This window comes from Pseudoliparis swirei, chromosome 1 (genome assembly GCF_029220125.1).
Source record: "Pseudoliparis swirei isolate HS2019 ecotype Mariana Trench chromosome 1, NWPU_hadal_v1, whole genome shotgun sequence".
Lineage (NCBI taxonomy): Eukaryota > Metazoa > Chordata > Actinopteri > Perciformes > Liparidae > Pseudoliparis > Pseudoliparis swirei.
This window is the reverse complement of record NC_079388.1, coordinates 520,591-539,286: the sequence shown is the minus strand read 5'-3', so window position 1 is coordinate 539,286 and position 18,696 is coordinate 520,591. Positions and strand designations below refer to the sequence as shown.

Here is an 18,696-nt window from a genome sequence, read left to right as displayed (position 1 = left end):
TTGTGTTTGCATCAAACATACTGGGGAAGCATTTAGTGGGGACACATTTCAGTGGTGGATGAATCCACATTTGGTGCTCAAGTGAGTCTGTGTGTTAGCAGGACAGTGCATGGTGGATTCAGTCCTAGACCTCATTAACATCTGTGGAACCCATCATCTATAGTCCGATGATGATTGAGCTCTTTACTGGTTTAAAATTAGCTGGCTACTCGTGAAACAATCCATTGGCCACGCCACCTCACAACTCCAAGTTGCTAATCGGACTGTTAATGATAAACAATGATATCTAATGGCTACACCGGAACCCTGCACAGATTGCCCCTTGCAGCCAGAAGCTGATCCGGCTGAGACAGATGTGTGCTGGGTTCAGAGGACCTCCTGACAGGCAGGTGACACAGTGCATGGTGGCACTGGCATCAGCAGATGAATGTGGGAGTAAATGGCTGAATGCTGACATGTGGTGAACAACACTTTGAGAGGTCAGAAGACAAGACGATACATACAAGGCCATTTACGGTTCCTACTCTCTTCCGTCTAGTAGAAACAGGGTCTCTTCTGATTGAATTGTATTCCTGAGTCAAGCTGTTGTTCCCTCATTGCATCCCTGTAGTCAAAAGCTTGACAAACCAAATGTCCCAAAGGACTAAACAAATAGTTGTGTTGTGTGCTGTGATGTCGGCTTGTAACCAGGATGTGGGAGCAGTTCAGTACGGAGGTGTCCTGCACCGCCCACCTCCCCGCTCGCTCTTTCTCTCCGTCACTGTGTTGTCACAGCTCCAGGGTCAATATTGAAACTGCAGGGCAGGGTTAGAGGGCGCTCCTCTTAACACTTCTCATTCAGCAGCTGCACTCAACCCTGCCCTGATAACACACACACTCTCACACACACATTGCTATTGGCCGGCCCACTCAAATAGGATGCAACTTTCCTGGTTTGTAGTGAAGCACAATGTACCTGAGCTCACTGCAGATAAAGCTGGGAAACAGTTACACACATGTTGTGTGAACCAACAATACACATATTCACAACTTCCCCTCAGATCACTTTCTCCTTTCATTGTTAACTTCTGCTTTTGTGACACATGACATCACACATGATAGTCACATTTATACTACTATCACTGCTTTTATTGTCATTACTTTCATCATATGAAACATGTACAGCACATGGATTGACTATGTTATCTCTTGTACGTCTGTCCATCCTAATAGAGGGATCCTCATCTGTTGCTCTTTTAAAAGGTTTCCTCCTTTTTTCTTTTTCCTGGAAAGCATTTTTTGGGTAGTTTTCCCTCTTTCGGTGTGAGGTTTGAGACAAATAAAATTGAATTTAAATTTAGAGTGATTATTTTATAATTAATGAATTAACATATGTGTTTAAACCCAAGCGACAACATTTGTGTGGAATCTCAAAGCTCTCAAAATCCACACAAATTATTTGAAGTTTAGCTGATTTTAGATGCATTGAAGTCACCTGTTCAATGATAACAGAAGTATTAATAAATTACATGTTTTGGGGTATTTTCTTTAAATAGTCATATACTGTATGTTCTTATATCCATTAACGGTCAATCTCAACAATGAGTGGAGTATCAAGCAAACTGATCAGTTGATCAAGAGAAGAGATGTAGCGACAGAGAGGAGTCTAGCAGTGCTGCAGTGGGGAGGTTTTTGCAGGGAACATAAATTATTAGGTACAGTTCATTGAATCGTTGGGATATTTCAGTCTGGGTCTACAGATGGACGGACTTCCTCTGGAGAGAGATGCCGGCATGGCGAGAGACTGTAAATGTGTTGAATGTTAAACCAATGTTGTATGTAAGGCCCATGTCAATGTGGCCTTGGGCAACGCTTAACCCCAGCTGCTCGCGCAGTTGTTCTACGGTGTGTGTGAAAGTAAGTTACTGAGGGGGGGTGTCCAAATGATCTGCAGCATAACATGACAGGGCTTGTACAGTACTTATCATGTGAGAATAATAATCACAGTAGATCTGAGGGGTACTCAGCAAAAGCTACCATGAGATGTTAGGAGACCTGTGGTGTGTAAGCCTGAGGGGGGGTCTTTTAAAATGAAGGTTTAAACAGCTGTTGAGCAAACCGAAAGTGGAAAAAAGCTGGCTGAAGTAGTGGTGTCACGCCGACGTCACAGGTAGCGAGGTGCAGGAGCTCATGTGCAGAGGAATCGAGGAGTCAGTGTAGATAAACAAAAAGGCACTCTTTAATGAGGCAAACGTTTCCACACAAAAAACAACAAAGTCCAAAAAGGGGCAGGCAGAGAATCAGGGTTCAGGGCAGGCAGGCAGGCAGGGTCGAAGCAGTCAGGATCAGGTAAACGCACGAAACACAGGACGACGTAAAAAAGACAACAATCCAGCCACAGAGTAGGGAAAGAGTGGCACAATATATAGGGGGGAAAACAGGTGTACGACATGGAAACAGGTGTATGACATGAGACATTAACGAGACGAGAGTGGCTGAGGGCAGGTGCAGGGAATGACACAATCAAGGAGACAGAGGAGACACAGAGAAGACACAGTAGACAGAGAAGACACAGTAGACACAGAGGAGACACAGAGTACACACAGAACAGAACCTTACAAGCGGACTGTTTACGTTATTGTGGCCTCGCCTCCCGTGAAGCGGTTAGCCAGTAGCATGCAGTGATGTCGAAAGGCATTGCATGTTGCCTCAACTAATAGAGAGGCTTTAGGCCCAGTGGGTGGAAGAGTACTCAACACGTAGCAATAATTGTTCAGGGCGCTAATATTTTATTTCACATAAACATGGGAGACAGTCTCTATTAGCATTTTAGCTTCCTTTGAGCCTGTGGATCACGGACACGTGGAACGCCCTCGGCCGAGAACATATATGCTGTTGATCATCTTTATCATGAAATACTTTTTATTATTATCATTGGATTCATGACTTTCTCTCCGCTCGAGTCTCTCAAGGTTTTTTTAACTTAACAGGGCTCTCAAGTGTCACGCATTGAGCGTGAGACTCACGCATTTCGGTCTTAAGTCACGCACTCCCGCCACACATCGTATTTCTCAGGCTGAAAAATACTCTTGGCTATTTAATGTTTTAATGTGCCGCAGCGCGCAAACATGAGCTGGCCGCGCTGCCCTCACCGTGGAGGAATCAAGCGCTCCCCTGGAGTTCTGCTGTGAGGAGCCACTTATCAGCCAATCAAAAAAATGATGAAAATGTCACTCTTGCCTGTCTTCAAAACTTGAGAGCCCTGACTTAACAAGTGGTGTGGAATCTTGCAGCAACTTGAGGCTGGAGCATAGCTCGGGGCTAGAGCGTAGCATCATTTGAACAAGGCCGGTATTTCTTGAACAGCCGCCTTCTCATGGTTCACACACAAGGCGGGCATATCAGGTGAGGCAGAGCCAGTATTTTTCATACCAATGTCTGCGTAGCTTAATTTAGAGAAATTTAGGTGTGAAAGGAGTGGAGCTGGTTAGACAAGGTGATACATTTTTAACGTGAAACACAACATAGGCTAAGACATTACACAAGTGATGAAGGTGGTCATCAGGATATATGTATGTATTGAATAAACTTCCATGTACGTGTATATGTTGTCTGTAAGTTACATGCAAGCTGTTTGTACTCACTGTAAAGCAAAAGTGGTTGTAGTCAAGCAACATTGTTTGATACTGGTTTTCATACACAAGTGTGCGTTGATTTCCAGCAGAACTATAATCCTCGAGGCCTGAAGGAGCTAAGAAGATAGCGGCCTACGGTGGGGTGAGGTTAGAATTTCGCGGAGGTATCGTCGGGTGTTCCATAGGCCGGACACAGAATAATGTTCATGACCCCAGACATCTCTCCATCTCTCCAAATGCAGTGAGCTCAACCAGAGTGTACTGGTCCGAACTACAGCCAGAAATACCAGGTGGCCCTGGTCTAATCTAAGAGTTTACTGTAAACCATGGATTATGATACAACTTCCATATGTCATGCCAGAAGATCCCTACCACTGCACCTATAATTATACCATCGTCGACGACGACGATGCCTACCAACGAGCCGGGGATGAAGAAAAGGAGAGTTAAACTGAAATCATCAGAACTGGAGCCATAATAGCGAGCAAAGAAGGAGTTGCGGCAGAAGATCTGCTGTCTCCTGAACAACAACACTAGTATGCGCTGCAACCTGACAGGCCCATTATGAAGAAAGCCTTGGGGGCAAGGTGGATTCCTACCAAATCCCCATTTCTTTCCCACTCCCCTGATGGTGACTATTTGAAGATTCACCAGCACTCAAACTCCAAGGGACAACTCCAACAACTTGACCTGGAGATAAATCATGGCAGAGAACACTCAAACCACCCTGCCTCAGATGAATTGCGAGAGGAAGCCACCCCAAATATGGTCAACACAAGACTATGATGTAGGGCACACCACTCAACACAATTTGGTAATGACCCTGAAGCCAAATCAAGAAACGGTCTGGCGCTATCTATATCCACTTCAACCATAACAAATAGATGGCATTCGTGGCTTGTATATGCAGCAAGCGTGTTAATTGATGCAGAGTCCAACTAGAACCACACCTACTGCCAGTTCCCAAATCAGACAACAGGCAATAGAGAATGGTACACAACCTCAGGGCTATCAATCCCGCCATGATTCCTCAAAACATCTAAGTACCTGACCCGTACACAACATTGGCAAAACTGTCACCAAGGCAACAATATTTCACTGTGACTGATCTGGCTAATGCTTTCTTTTGCCTGCCACTGGATGAAGCAAGTAGAGACATGTTCGCCTTTACCTTTGAGGGCAGACAATACACCTACTCCAAAATGCTTCAAGGCTATGGAGATAGCCCAGGACTATATGCAGCACTGAAGCAAGATCTCAGATACATCATGCCAAACGACACGGTCCTCATCCAGTAGGTAGATGACCTACTATTGGCTGCACCAACAGCTGAAACCTGCATCAAAGTAACAAAATACTTACTTACCCTGCTGTCCAAAGCAGGTTACGAAGTAAAGCGCTCCAAGACACAAATAGCAAGAAGAAGTGTGACATTCCTGGAAAGATCGATTTCAGGGGACTACTGCTCTCTATTTGAGGGACAGCAGTCCGCTATCATGAGTGCTGCTCGGACGAAGTTTTCACGAAAACTCAACAAGACCTTGGCCAAGCATCACAGCCCTCCGCACAAGACGACTCCTTCCACCTTGATGCTTCTGAATCAAATAGAATGATTTCCGCAGTATTGTTTTCGAAAATGAGGATGTGCTTCCGTTGACACTGATGTCTATGAGCTCCTCAAAAGGAGGGAGAACACTTCTCTCTCCTCATGAGCTATTGGCAGGAAGACAGATGCTGAGCCAAGGAAGAGATCTGGGAAAGAGTCCAGGGTTGTATATATTCCAAGTAGAAGAATATTTTGGAAAATCTGACCAGATTAAAGTTTTTCTCCAAACAGGTTGCCAGAGCCCACCAGGAGCCAACTGATGGGAATGAGCCCCAGTGGAACCAGGTGACTGGGTAAGGTTGAATGTGCACAAGAGAAAGTGGACTGAGCCCAGGTGGACAGGGCCGTTCAAAGTCGTTGCAAAGACTTCACACGCTCCAGGTAAGTAGTATCTGTAATAGGATGTCATGGTCAATAGTGTCAAACGCAGCACTAAGGTCTGACAAGACCAGTACAGAGATAAGTCCTCTATTTGCACTACGGTCTAACAAGACCAGTACAGAGATGAGTCCTTTATCAGCACTAAGGTCCAACAAGACCAGTACAGAGATGAGTCCTTTATCAGCACTAAGGTCTAACAAGACCAGTACAGAGATGAGTCCTCTATCTGCACTACGGTCTAACAAGACCAGTACAGAGATGAGTCCTTTATCAGCACTAAGGTCCAACAAGACCAGTACAGAGATGAGTCCTCTATCAGCACTACGGTCTAAAGAGACCAGTACAGAGATGAGTCCTTTATCAGCACTAAGGTCTAACAAGACCAGTACAGAGATGAGTCCTCTATCAGCACTAAGGTCCAACAAGACCAGTACAGAGAGTAGTCCTCTATCAACACTAAGGTCTAACAAGACCAGTACAGAGATGAGTCCTTTATCTGATGCCATTAGGAGGTCATTTGTAATTTTCACCAGTGCTGTCTCTGTGCTGTGGTGTTTTCTAAATCCTGACTGAAACTCCTCAAATAAACTATTATGATGTAGAAAGTCACACAACTAATTTACGACCACTTTCTCAAGGATCTTGGAGAGGAAGGGGAGGTTAGAGATCGGTCTACTGAGAAGTATTTTAATTTGGGTTTAGGATTTATTAATAGGCTTGAGTCAAAGATGACTGCTACTCCACCTCCTCGACCGGTGCCTCAAGGAATGTAAGTATTAATATGGCATTAAGATAACAACACTGCCCCTGGTGGTTCAGTGACCAGAGCATTAGCAGGTCTCCCCTCACTTAGTGAAGAATTAAAAGAGAACGCAGGAATACAAGACCTTTTCAAACATGTTATAAAATTGGTTTGGAAAATACAAAGAGTTATTTATCTTGCTCTCCAGTGGCCATAATGAGAGTGATGTTGGTGCTCTGTGGATGTTGTTGCATTCCCTGCCTCAGGACGTTAATTACCAGACTCATAAGAGTATCAACAATAGATGATGCCACTGGTAACTGCAGAGGTAGAAGTAGATGAGCAAGACCCAGACGGGGCATTGCTCTATCCAACCTCACCTCCAGGTTATTTTGATCGAATCAGGTGATGTGTGAAAACTGTGAAAGCAAACAAAGCAAATAACTGGTCTTAACATTTTTCCAAGTCAGACATCCCATATTTCAGAGAGAAGTTCTCCGTACTTCTAGCTTTCCTCCTCAGCCACACTCGTCTCTCCGTCACCGACCTCCATCGTGCGCCTGCCGGTCTTGTTGGCCTCAGCATCAGATGAGCTCCTCACACCCGGGAGAGGGGAGTGTGGAGGAGAAAGGAGCAGCATGCACAGATAGACACATAGATCTAATCACAACACTTTGATTAGATCTATGTTTACTTGATCTTATCTGTGTGATGATTAGAATCACACAGACAATTATTATTATGAGGATGTTTTTCTTCCATAGGAACATGGGAGATAATAAAGACTGAATTACAATGTTTACAACACAGGTATATATAAACAATATATTACAAAGATGTGTATACTATGGAATAGTATAAAAGGAGGGAATTGTAGAGTTGTAATGTTTTTTTAATTTTTACTTGCACATGTAAATAAAGAATTTCTATGTTTAAATTAATACATAAGAAAGATATGATCATTAATAAGGGATATTATGAATAATGTATGAGGAAAATATAAAAGAAAGTCACTGTATGTCCAACTGTAAGATGATTCAAGTATTATTTGAAATGGATAGATCATGGGAGGCGTAGTTAAAATGAAGGTCTAAACAGCTGTTGCGCAAACAGGAAGTGGGAAACAGCTATCGGAAGTAGCGAACTATTTACGTTATTGTAGCCTCGGTTAGCCAGTAGCATGCTTCACGGACACGTGGAACGCCCTCAGCCGAGAACATATAAGCTGTTAATCATCTTAATCATTAAATACTTTTTATTTTACATCATTTGATTTCCCTCCGCCCGAATATTATGACACAAAGAATGAATTATAGCCTATCCCCATCATCATTCTCACACAAGAAATCAAAGACCAAACCTCAGAAACACATTCAGTTTCCCCACAGGATGAACCCAGAGCATCGGCTGCTCAGTGGCACTGAATGATCTGTAGCTGATGACGTCACAGATACAGTCCAGCACTGAGGACTGCATGTGTTAACAGTCTTTCACTTTTTATAGAGCTACATTGTTAGTTGCTAACTGCAGTCATTTAGAAATTGCATACATCACTTTTCAGCAATGCCTCAATAAACAACTCTAATTGTTGTAAAGTAGCAATGAGATTAAATCTGGACCTGCCGATATCAGCGTAATGTATACATCGACTGTCAGTGTTGTGTGGACAGACCTACGGAGTACGCAGAGCAAATTAAACACCGCATTTATGTTTGGACATTTATTCAATACACTGTGTACAAAATAATTAAACGCAAAATATGACTGTGCATGAATGTGTAATCTGTATTCATACAAACATTTCATTCTCACAAAAACTGAACCCATCTTAAAAAAGGGCTAACATTCTGATGATCGCATGAAAATAAAATAAAAAAAACAACAACTAATACATTCTCACAGTCCCACAAGAGAAACAAAGGTCATCGTTTTCACAGAAAACAGTCATATGCCCGTGTCATATGATTGTCATGCCACACACTCTGGAGCTGCTCGACAGGAGGCAGAGGGAACGCGTACACATGGTAAGACAGACGGCTGTGGCTTCTTCTTCTTCTTCTTCTTCTTCTTCTTCTTCTTCTTCTTCTTCTTCTTCTTCTTCTTCTTCTTCTTCTTCTTCACCTCCTCCTCGTTCAATAGCAGCTGCTGGAAGAACCCAACATCTGCCCCGTGCAGTTGGTCTTCAGGTCCTTCTTTAACAGGTCATGGCCGCATTGGCCATTTGCTTTATAAAGTGCTTCCTAAATGTTTGTGCCACTTGACTGACTCTCCTGAAGGAGCCCACGTAAAGGGAATATGAGACAGTATCACATGTACACAGCACAAGTGTGTACACACACACAGCCACCATCAGAAAGAATTCAGTGGTGTGGAAAGCTTTCCGTCTGTTTGGTCGACCTTGATAATGGTGTGGAAAGAGATGGATGAGATGCAGCTAGCTGCAGCAGCTCAGACGTAGTGGTTCAGTGTCACTTTTTAAAATGATCCCAATAAAAACACATCGTGTCCCGGCTGGCCGCTCCAGTCTCTAACAGTGCAGGGGTTGATCAGAGCTCGGAAGTGTTCCCGTCATCAGCAGTGTCACTAGTGTCCGTGCTGTGGGTGCTGGTTGTGTTGGTTGTTAGCAGGGTGGTAGGGGGGCAGCAGGGGTCCATTCACGCCAGGGTGGTAGAAAGCACAGTTGCTCTCGTACCGGCAGCTTCCCTTCATCATGAAGTGACGACACACTGGCCTCTTGGACATGTCTGACAGGAGGAGACACAGCAGCGTGAGCATCACACACACACACATATACACACACACACCAGTCACGGTCCTCCTCGCACTTTATACATTAAATGAGCTCTTTACATCTACGTATGGAACATGCGCCGACAGTCAGACGAATCAGTGTTCACATCGTCACTGGGATCTACTTCTATAAATAATCTAAGACCGATAACATGAGGGTTATGATGGATGAGGGCAGTTCATTTCAACACTTTGCAGCTGACCACAGGCCCCTGTCCCACATACCATTCATGTTGTTGTGTCCTCCTCTTGGTCCCCCTCGTCCTCGGCCCCTGAAACCCGGCTCACCTCCCCGACCCCGTCCTCCCCGGTGGAAGTGGCCCCCCCTGGGAGGCCCTCCTCTCATGGAGTCGTCTCCCCAGTAGTTGCCATTGTCTACTCCTCGGCCCTGGCCCGGTGGCGGCCCCATCATGCGTGGGCCTCCGCCGCTGTTGATAGGTGGGCCGTGGTTGTGAGGGGGCGGAGGGTGGTTAAAGCGAGGCCCGCCGGGCGGGTTGTTGGGCGGGTAGCCGCCGTTCATGGGCATCTGCATGTGCAGGTTCATGTTGTTCATACCTGGACCGTGGCCCAGCAGACCCGGGTTGACTAGACAGAAAAGGTACAGGTTACATAAGGATGAGGAACAGGACCACCATGTGGTCATGGTGCTACGACCAGGAGGAGGAGACGCTGAGCTTACCTGGTGGAGGTCCCCCCTGGTTCTGGGTCTGCTGCAAAGAGCCCAGTAGCTGTTTGATCTTGTCCGAGAAGTTGGGCTGCTTAATCAGGTCTTCAGTAGACTGGTTCCCGGAAGCCCCCTGAGGACAGACGGACACACGTTAGCTACAGACACACGTTAGCTTCACGCTACAACAAGCAAAACCATCTGACTCACACCTTTATCATGTCATGACAGACACAATTAGAAGCCATTACACCAGTCACTCTCGTAAACATGTACCATGATGGATGAGAGCAGCTCCTGTACGTTGACCGTGGCCGCCACAGGGTTTGTGACTGTGGGCGTGGCCTGCGGGCTGCGGGACAGGGAGCTGTTGCTCAGGTTGCCCATGAGGTTGGCCAGGACGGGGGGCAGCTTGGAGCTCTCGTTCTGGGCCATGGCAGAGCCCTGCTGCGACGTCGTGTCCATGGGCTCGGCGTAGCCGTCCTCCTGCGTGGTGGAGTCCTGCAGGGACACGGCGTGTTCATGAGGAGGAGAAACGAGAGGCTGCATGTGTGCGAGTGAGTGTCGGGAGAGAACTAACCTCGTCCAGAGGGATGACACAGGGAGGCATGGGTTCATACGGCTCCGGGTCGGGTTCATGGGGACTGTCAGGCACACTAGTGAGAAGACAAGACGGGGAATCATGAGCATACATTCCAGGACTGAGTAGAATAAAGGGTTCAGATAACTGCAGAATGTCGTCTCTCCATTGGCCCTAGACTCCATAGAGGGTATGGCTGTGTCTGAAGCCCTACCTCTCTTTGCTTAGGAAGATCTCCTGCAGGATGCCCATCTCACGGTCTCTCTGGGTGAGTTTCTCCGTGCTGTTGGCCCCGGAGATGACCAAGCTGCCGGTCAGCGTGAAGGGCCTCGGGGGGCTCCAGGGGACCTTCTCTTCCATGGTGTCATGGGAGACCCGGCGGGCCATCTCAAACGTCTGCCGGTCCATCATCAACTCTCGTTTAGCGGCCTCACCAAAGTCCTTGATCTTGTTGACGTTGACTGTGGATGACGTGTCATAGTGTGAGTCATAGAACTCAGCGGGGAGTCAGATAGAGACAGAACAGTCGGGACATTAGCCGTACCTCTCTCCGTCTCATCCAGGTCAAAGTAGTAGTAGTTTTTGAGCTGCTCCTCCTCAGCCCAGTGGACCGTCTTCTTCTTCTTGCCTTTCTTGGTCAAGCTCTCTTCCTCTCCTTGTGGTTCTGCAAGAGCATTTGGCTTCTCACCTACGAACACAAGAAAGCCAGAAAGAAGGGTGTCAGCAGATTGACAACAGTCATGTCTTCAATGGACTGATTAAATAAGTCCGATGAGCGTACCGTTGTCAGAGACCTCGGCCTCCTCAGAGGGGACGGGGGTCCCAGGCCGCTCCGGCTCCAGGGTTTCATCAGCAGGAGTGATGGAAGCAGCTGTTTCTGGAGATGACGGTTTAGCGGAGGATAACAAGTACACAGAAGGCTTGCTGTCCGACGGACTCCCCTGAGGACGGAAGAGGAATGACAATGACGACAGTGTAAAAAGTCAAATCATCTTAAACAGCTCAAACAATCACATAGGCACACACATGCCTACACAGACTAGATATAATTCGATTATTTTTCTTTCTTTTTTCTTTTGTTGTCTATCGTGTGCATTTTTCATTTTAGGTTTGTAATTTTGTAAAATGTTAAAATATTATATAGGTGGAGGCCTAGTTTTTTTGTTTCTCTTCCTGCAATGAGATATTCATTTATCTGTTTTGATTTTTATTTTGTTTTATTGTTTGAATTGTGCAAACCGAGGACGCAGGCACGGCGGTCGTACTTTACGACGTTTGTCACCTATGTCACCTTTGGTTGGCGCTTTGACTAAGACTGAAATTAGGCGTGTCAATATACTCAGGCCGTGACTTGTAACGAGCACGACAAGTTTTGGGCAGATTCGAGCAAGCATGCATGATTTTTTTGGGAAAGATTGGATGAGTAAAAGCAGTTCTTTATAACATAACAATATCAAAGAAAGTGGGCATTTATTGGAGTACTCATAACGACAAGACTGTACGGTGAAAAGTCTTCTTTTTTTTCCGCAGTGTTCATTGTTCAAGTCTTGAGATTTTCTAAAAACGATTTGAGCCAATTCGTTTTGCGTTTTGTGGGAGAAATCCTTAAATGTACAACAGCAAAAAATGGCAAATTCAAGCAAAAAACGCCCCAAAACGGCCAACTTTGGCGAATTATTGTAGCGCCCTCTATTGTTCAAATTGCACAAAATTTGCTGTGTATGTTCCAGGATGCATTCTGCACACATCCTGTAAGTTTGGATTTTTCGTCCCAATGTTGTTGAGGTAATGAGCATTACAAAACAAGACACGCCCCTAAAATGTTCGTTGGGCCATAGATACTTAACACAATAAAATATTTTTTAAAAGATGATACATCTTAAATGATATAGCTTTAATCATAATCTCCAGAAAGTTTGGTATGAATCGGACCCAGCGTGTAGGAGAACTCGCTAATGATGTGTTTTTCACAAAATTCAAAATGGCCAAAAATATTTGTAGGCGGAGCTTAGGGGTCAGAGGATTTTTTGTAGAGCAGGTCCAAGTGGACATGTATATAAAAGATCTAGTCATTTGAACATACTGGTTAAGGGGCGTCGTCGGTCTAAATTTGAGGTGGCACTAGAGATACATTTTTGAAAGCCGAATTTCGAGGTCCATGTCATCCTTCTATTTTCACCAAGCCTGACAAGCTTGCCAAATTTGGTGAGTTTTCGGCGAGAGGAAGTACCCCTAATATGCGCCCAATGTTAAAAAATAAAAATCAGAATAATTTTTTTCCCTTCATTTTAACAATTTCAATAGGGTCCTCTTGGACAGACTTCGTCTGTCGTCGTCTGTCGCTTGGACTCTAAAAAAAAAATCCAACTCGACTATTTCCTCCCTTATCTGCAGGAGCTATTTACATCACAGACGCTACAGCAAAGTCCTTCTTGTTTGGGTAACATTTAAATGACAGCGCTCACATTCATTCTGAGGACATGAACATACACCTACGTAGACTGACAGGAGGGGAATGTGTACCTTGTTGGACGTGGGGGAGACTGCCTTGGCACTCGGGGAAGTACCAGCGCTGGCTTTCTTCTTCTTGATTTTGATCCCAGGCACTGGAGCAGAGTTCAGAGCTTCCAGGAACCCTGTGCACTCCATTGCTGCAGTGAGGAGGACACGAGAGAGCAGTGAACACCTCCTCCATCACCTCCTCCTATCACATGCAGGTCAGACATGATCGTGTGTTTAGAACTTACGCTGTGCTGGAATGATCTTGACTTTAATCTCCTTGGCAGAGTTAGAGGGGGTGTTCAGCGGTTTATATTTTTTCTCCAGAGGTGGAGCATCTGGTGGACCAGAGCTGTTGGGGGGGGGGAAGGAACACAAAACATGTCAGCACTGTTACCAGCCACCAGAGGGCAGCATCTCAGCCCCATCAGGATAGTGTTGTGCCATCAGAGACAGGAAGGGGTCCAGTACCTGAGCCTCTTGAGGACTGGAGGCTTGATGTTGTACTTGTCGCCCAGCTGTGGGGGGATGGGTGTCTTCTTCACAGGGGCCATGCTGGGAGTGTCCATTTCCAATCCTACACAACACAGAACATGTCCATTATTTACAGTGTGTGAAACAAATATGAATAGTGAGTGTGAGACAGGTGAATGGCACATTTGGATGAAGCAGGACATTGTCTCTCTTTTTCTTGGACACCAGGACGACAACTAGATGTACGTTGTGTCGTTGTGCGAGTGGCCTTCTGGTTAAGGCCATTAAGCTCAGGGATTTGTGCACTAAGTGTGTACGCCCAATCTTTGATCCATGAAACCGGGTATCCTACATGTATCAAGCTTTATACTGGAGCTCATTTCAACGTGATCAGATGAGACATTCAGGGCCAACTCGGTTTACCTATGGAGCGAATCTTTGCGTGGCTGGGTGCATGAGCTTTAGGTTTCTCCTTCTTCTTCTCCTCCTCCTCCTCTGCACTCTTCTCCTTCAAGTCCCGTACCAGAACCATGCCCTCCTCTTTCTTCTTTTTCTTATCTGGAGGAGAGATGGTGTGTGTTACTATCCGCTGCAGGTGGGAGTCACGGGGAGAAACAGACAGGATGAGGGGCATACCAGCAGGAGAGCTGCCGCTGCTCAGCACGCTCTGGGAGCGAATGGTCGCCATCCAGCCTTCGACCAGCACGGACGCCAACTTCCTCAGCTCTAAGAGTTAAACACGAGAGGATGAGTGTGATACAGCCTTCTTCTTTACACAGGGCTTTTATGAGGGATGTACAAGCTCACTGACCTTCAGTGTCGGCACTCTTGCTCAGCTGCTTCACCAGCTTGGCTGTGTTGTTCTGGGAGCACACAGATGCAGACACAGGTTAGAAGCTACAGTTACCGGAGGAGTGCTCTGGTGGGGGGGCGGAGACATTACCTGCTTGAGGTGGTCCACTTTGAGAGGAAGCTTCTGCAGCGTGAGCAGGATGAGCTGCAATAGGGGGCTGTTGTTGGTGGTCTTGGAGTAGGTGAGCCAGGAGTTGAGCATCCTGTAGCCACCAACTCTGATGAACCTGGATGAAGGAGAGAACGGTTGAGTTTCATGAAGGATGCAGATGGTCATGGATTACACTTGCTGATCCAGAAGACATGGAAACCTCCTAATAATGACTAGGATTATAAGAAGTGATTATGTTCAGAGGCTAGTGCTATTCGGTGAAACTATCTCTCCGTCCTCTCTGACGTTGGTGGGTGAACATCTGCTCTCTGGAGTATTTTCTCACAGCAGATCCCTTCACTGCTGGTTTGTGTTTGTCCAGAATGCAAAACAGTGGTACAAAAACAGACGGAGTTGTAACTTGATACTTATGGTTGGAAATGGTTCCAGGCCTAATTAGAAGGTTTATTGATGCACTTCATTTGGTCTGAACACTCTTTGGTTTATTTCAGTGTCATGGAATTGTGAGGAAGACCTCGAGTTAATCTGTAGTACCAGTTCAATGTACAGTTCTTCCAATTGAATAGAATATTGTCATACTTGTATCCATCCTTGTGTTCATATGAATTATTAGACTTGCAGCATACAAAGTTTGAAGTAGACGGCCTACCTATTCAGAACATCGTGGGATTTGGTCTGCAGCAGGATGCTCAGATACATACATCGACTGACCATCTTGGTAGAAGCTTTCATCAGGCTGCATTAAAACAAAAGGAGTATGAACATATGACACGGTGCAGTCAGGATGTTAAAGGTGGAACAGGGCACAGGAATGAATTGGGCCTCCTTTCACTTCCTCACCTGAACACCTTTGGGACTCCCTCCAAGCTGCGCAGCTCTCCATCTTTCCCCAGCAGAGCCTCCACACCCTTCAGGATCTCTCTGGGGTCCACCGGTCCTCCTGCCATGTCTGAAACACACACCACAAACAATGAGTGCACACACCAGCAGGAAATGTTCTGTGATATAGGGAATTCAAGTGCGTTTAGTGGGGACGGTTTGCCTGCCAGATAGTAACGGGTGCTCCACGCTTCTATGTAGGAATTAACAGTTTGGTTTCTAAAATATTCCATCGAGGCTCAAAAGCCACTTCCCATGGGACAAACCAAGCTCAATGTTTTCAGGCCGAGTTTCACCTCACCGCTGCACATCGTCTGGACTCCACTGTGGATCATCTCCATTCTGACACCTCGAGGTCCAAAGACCTGACTCACAACACCCAAATAGGGAGATCAGTACCACAAGCTGTCATCAGATCTGCTGAGGGTCTGAGGTGCCATGCAGGCCATCTTCCAGAGGGACGCAGGAGCAGAGCAACAGGAGCTACATGTCAGTGCAGCAGCAGGCCCAGAAAGGAAAAGTAACACTCCACACTGATGATCTAGCTGTCCTGCTCACAGACACACAGCTGTGAGGCTCTGACAGGCCGCCATCCACAGTGCAGGATGCCTTCAGTGTGCCGCCTCATTCTTGAGATGCTTGGAGGCGTTCACGGGGCCAACGGAACATCCGTTCAGCAGGACGTCTCCTCTGGGACATGGACTTGCAGGACAGGACATAGGACGTTTCTCTTGGAGTGCGAGGCAACACTAATTATTCCACTTCAGGCTATAAATTAAGAAGCAGCAGCAACTAAACTGCATGTTATTGACTGAGCAACACAATTCTAAACATTCACTAGAAATCAACCTGTTTCATTTTGTTTAATGGTCTCTCTATTTATATCTAAATTAGCCATTGGTATAAATTCAATAGCTTTAACTACAATTCATTTTTTACAAATAAATGTATGATATTAATATGGATCAGAAACAAGAGGTACGGTCAAAGTCTTGTTAGAACAAGAATAATCAAAGGGATGGATTTTTAAAAGAAATGTTACTGGTAATGATGTATCACATTTTTAATGCCACACGTCTCTCACAATCATTCACATAAAGAAAACAACTCAAACCAGGAGAAAGGTAACAGAATCAACAGTGAATGGGAACGCTATTGTCACTTTTCATGTGGAATCTGATGGAATGAGGAATGGCCAACATTTAGATTAAAAACACATGAAAAATGTGTATGAAGTATGAAATGCTTGAAAACAGTGGAATTAGTCAATTAAAAACTCAGTGGCGTCACCGCTCCAGCCTCGGTACAAATGAGGTCACTACCTGCCACCTCCTTTTGTGTCTACACACCACTCCACTGTACAAAGGCAGAGCATTGTTAGTGCAGCATCACATGACTACGTCTCAAGTGTCATTAATGTGACTATAAAACCAAGTCACAAATGAGAGTTGTTGGACGTGATCCAAACAAAGACAGCCAACACTAAATCCCTGGGCCTTTATGAATGTCTGCACTGTTACAGATTTAAAGAAACTGCCATGACAGAAGGTCTTATGGATAACCTGTGAGTGGTTCTTGATGTAACACTGGGCGTGCATATTTTAAGCATGCACATATTTGTCCACGTTCATACACTTCATCATAATGGAACCATTCTAACCCGAGAGCAGAACCTGCTATTCTGGCGGAAATCAATTAATTGGAAATGTCATGTGAGGAATCAGTTAGGTCTTACCCGGAAAACTGTTGTAGAAGTTATATATAGTCTCAGACCTCCACAACACTGCAAATAACCCACATCCTGTAAATGTCACAATCGTTACACATTAACACACAATCAGTGTTAATCACGGCCCTGGGTCAGTGGGGGAAAGAGCATTATTGGCGCATTGCCATAATGTGGTGTCACTAGATCAGTCACTGGAACATTATAGAAAACAAACTAGGACCACGCCTTCTAAAAGATTACAATTTACTAAAAGGTTGTTGTGAGAGAGACGACTTGACAACAATCACAAAATAATGTCAAACGGTTATTATGTAAGGGGAGTTCAACGGAACCCGCCATCTGTCAGTCTCTGGTCACAGCGGAGAACAGGCCTGTCAGAGGGGGGGCGGGGAACTGCAGCGCCCGCTAGTCAGAGCCCTCCCCCCGGTCACCACTTCCACCACGAAGGCTAACGACAGCAATCCCACACAAGCAACAATGGCGCCGCGAGCCAAGACCGTGCTTGCTCGATAAGAAAACAAGTTACCGAGCACTACACATCTACCGACATACACATGCCCGGCAGTCTGTACTTTTCTGCTGGTCAGTTTAGTAAAAACTCCCAAATGTCACTCCGAGAACACGACTAGCCGCCCGCAGCTTCCCGACGACGGAAAGCAAACCACAACCAGTCCGCCATTTTTAAGATCCCAACTGTTTGTGTTAGGAAGGAGCACGTCGCTTTAGTCATCCCGCAATCTTTATCCACAGATTGCCGAATACGTGATGCTTTCGGGAAGTCCCTGTGCTTTAATTATCGACATTTCAACACACACGGTGCTTCATAAAATCTGTCCGCCATCCTCAAGCTAACGCAATCTTTATGTATAGATTGCAGTTTGTGTTCGTTCCGCGAAGTAGCCCCTATAAAACGAATCTGGCAGGCAAAAAGTCCGACTTCGTGAACTGGAATTGGTTGATTTTGTTGTGCCTACGGCAATCTTTATGAATAGATTGCTTATGGATAATTAACGAATTTATCTATCGTAACTTTTATTAATACAACTCGCCTATTCCGTCTCACACATAAAGAAACGGAGCCTCGTGCCTCCGTCCACTTTCCTGTGTGAGCTCATTCTAGAAGCGTTCTATATATTACAATGGCCGAGAACAACCACGCTAACCTACGGTGCCGGCTAACCAGCTCCCGCTAACCAGCCCAGCGTCTACGACCATCTGTACTTGATTGATCTCGATTCAATTTAACTTCAAAATCAACTTACTATCGACACTACAGGTCCTCAGCGTCTCGGGTGTATTAGAGTGTGCTTTTCAGGCACTTATATCTCTTATTTCATCAATGTTATACCGTCAACCTTCCTTCATGGTTTTAATATCAAATGGAATACTTCTTATGGGTGGGGCTGAAAGCTAGCCTTTCCTTCAGGAACAAGCTCGAGGCAAAAATAGTAATCAAATGTCCATTACTTGAAGAAAAAAAATATGAATTTGAGTCGAGCTGCTCAAAGTCCTTGACGGGCCAATCTTCTGCAAAGCGAATTCATACCTGGAAAACACACAGAAAACACACATTTTAATGTAGAGTCTGAAAAAGACCGTCGTATTAAAGCCCTTTGTTGGTTCTCAAACACATTCAGTAGGAATTTCGCATTTTAGACGAAGAAAATGTAGAAAATCAGCCTCGCTGCCTTTCTGACTTCACTTACCTTTGACCAAATCCAGGAATGAGACTGCAGGGGAGGGGCCTGGTTTTTATACTACGTGACGAAATTTA

General features: G+C 45.5%; 1 protein-coding gene across 2 annotated transcripts; it reads right to left on the bottom strand.

Annotated features, from left to right (window-relative positions):
• Window positions 1–7,580: 7,580 nt before the first annotated feature.
• Window positions 7,581–18,646, bottom strand: ppp1r10 (protein phosphatase 1, regulatory subunit 10). 2 transcript variants are annotated; one of them, XM_056416955.1, is made up of 19 exons: window positions 18,629–18,646; window positions 18,185–18,468; window positions 15,155–15,263; window positions 14,964–15,050; window positions 14,294–14,429; window positions 14,162–14,213; window positions 13,987–14,076; window positions 13,774–13,908; window positions 13,348–13,453; window positions 13,125–13,228; window positions 12,901–13,028; window positions 11,159–11,318; window positions 10,922–11,065; window positions 10,592–10,838; window positions 10,378–10,453; window positions 10,074–10,298; window positions 9,813–9,930; window positions 9,359–9,718; window positions 7,581–9,087 (listed from the first exon to the last, which is right to left on the bottom strand). In XM_056416955.1, exons 3-19 carry the CDS (start codon window positions 15,259–15,261, stop codon window positions 8,927–8,929), a joined length of 2,436 nt encoding a protein of 811 aa, XP_056272930.1. In that variant the 5' UTR covers window positions 15,262–15,263; window positions 18,185–18,468; window positions 18,629–18,646; the 3' UTR covers window positions 7,581–8,926. The 2 variants fall into 2 exon arrangements, with proteins under 2 accessions (XP_056272930.1, XP_056272923.1); XM_056416948.1 differs by lacking the exon at window positions 18,629–18,646 and having other exon boundaries at window positions 18,185–18,617.
• Between the last annotated feature and the right edge of the window lie 50 nt (window positions 18,647–18,696).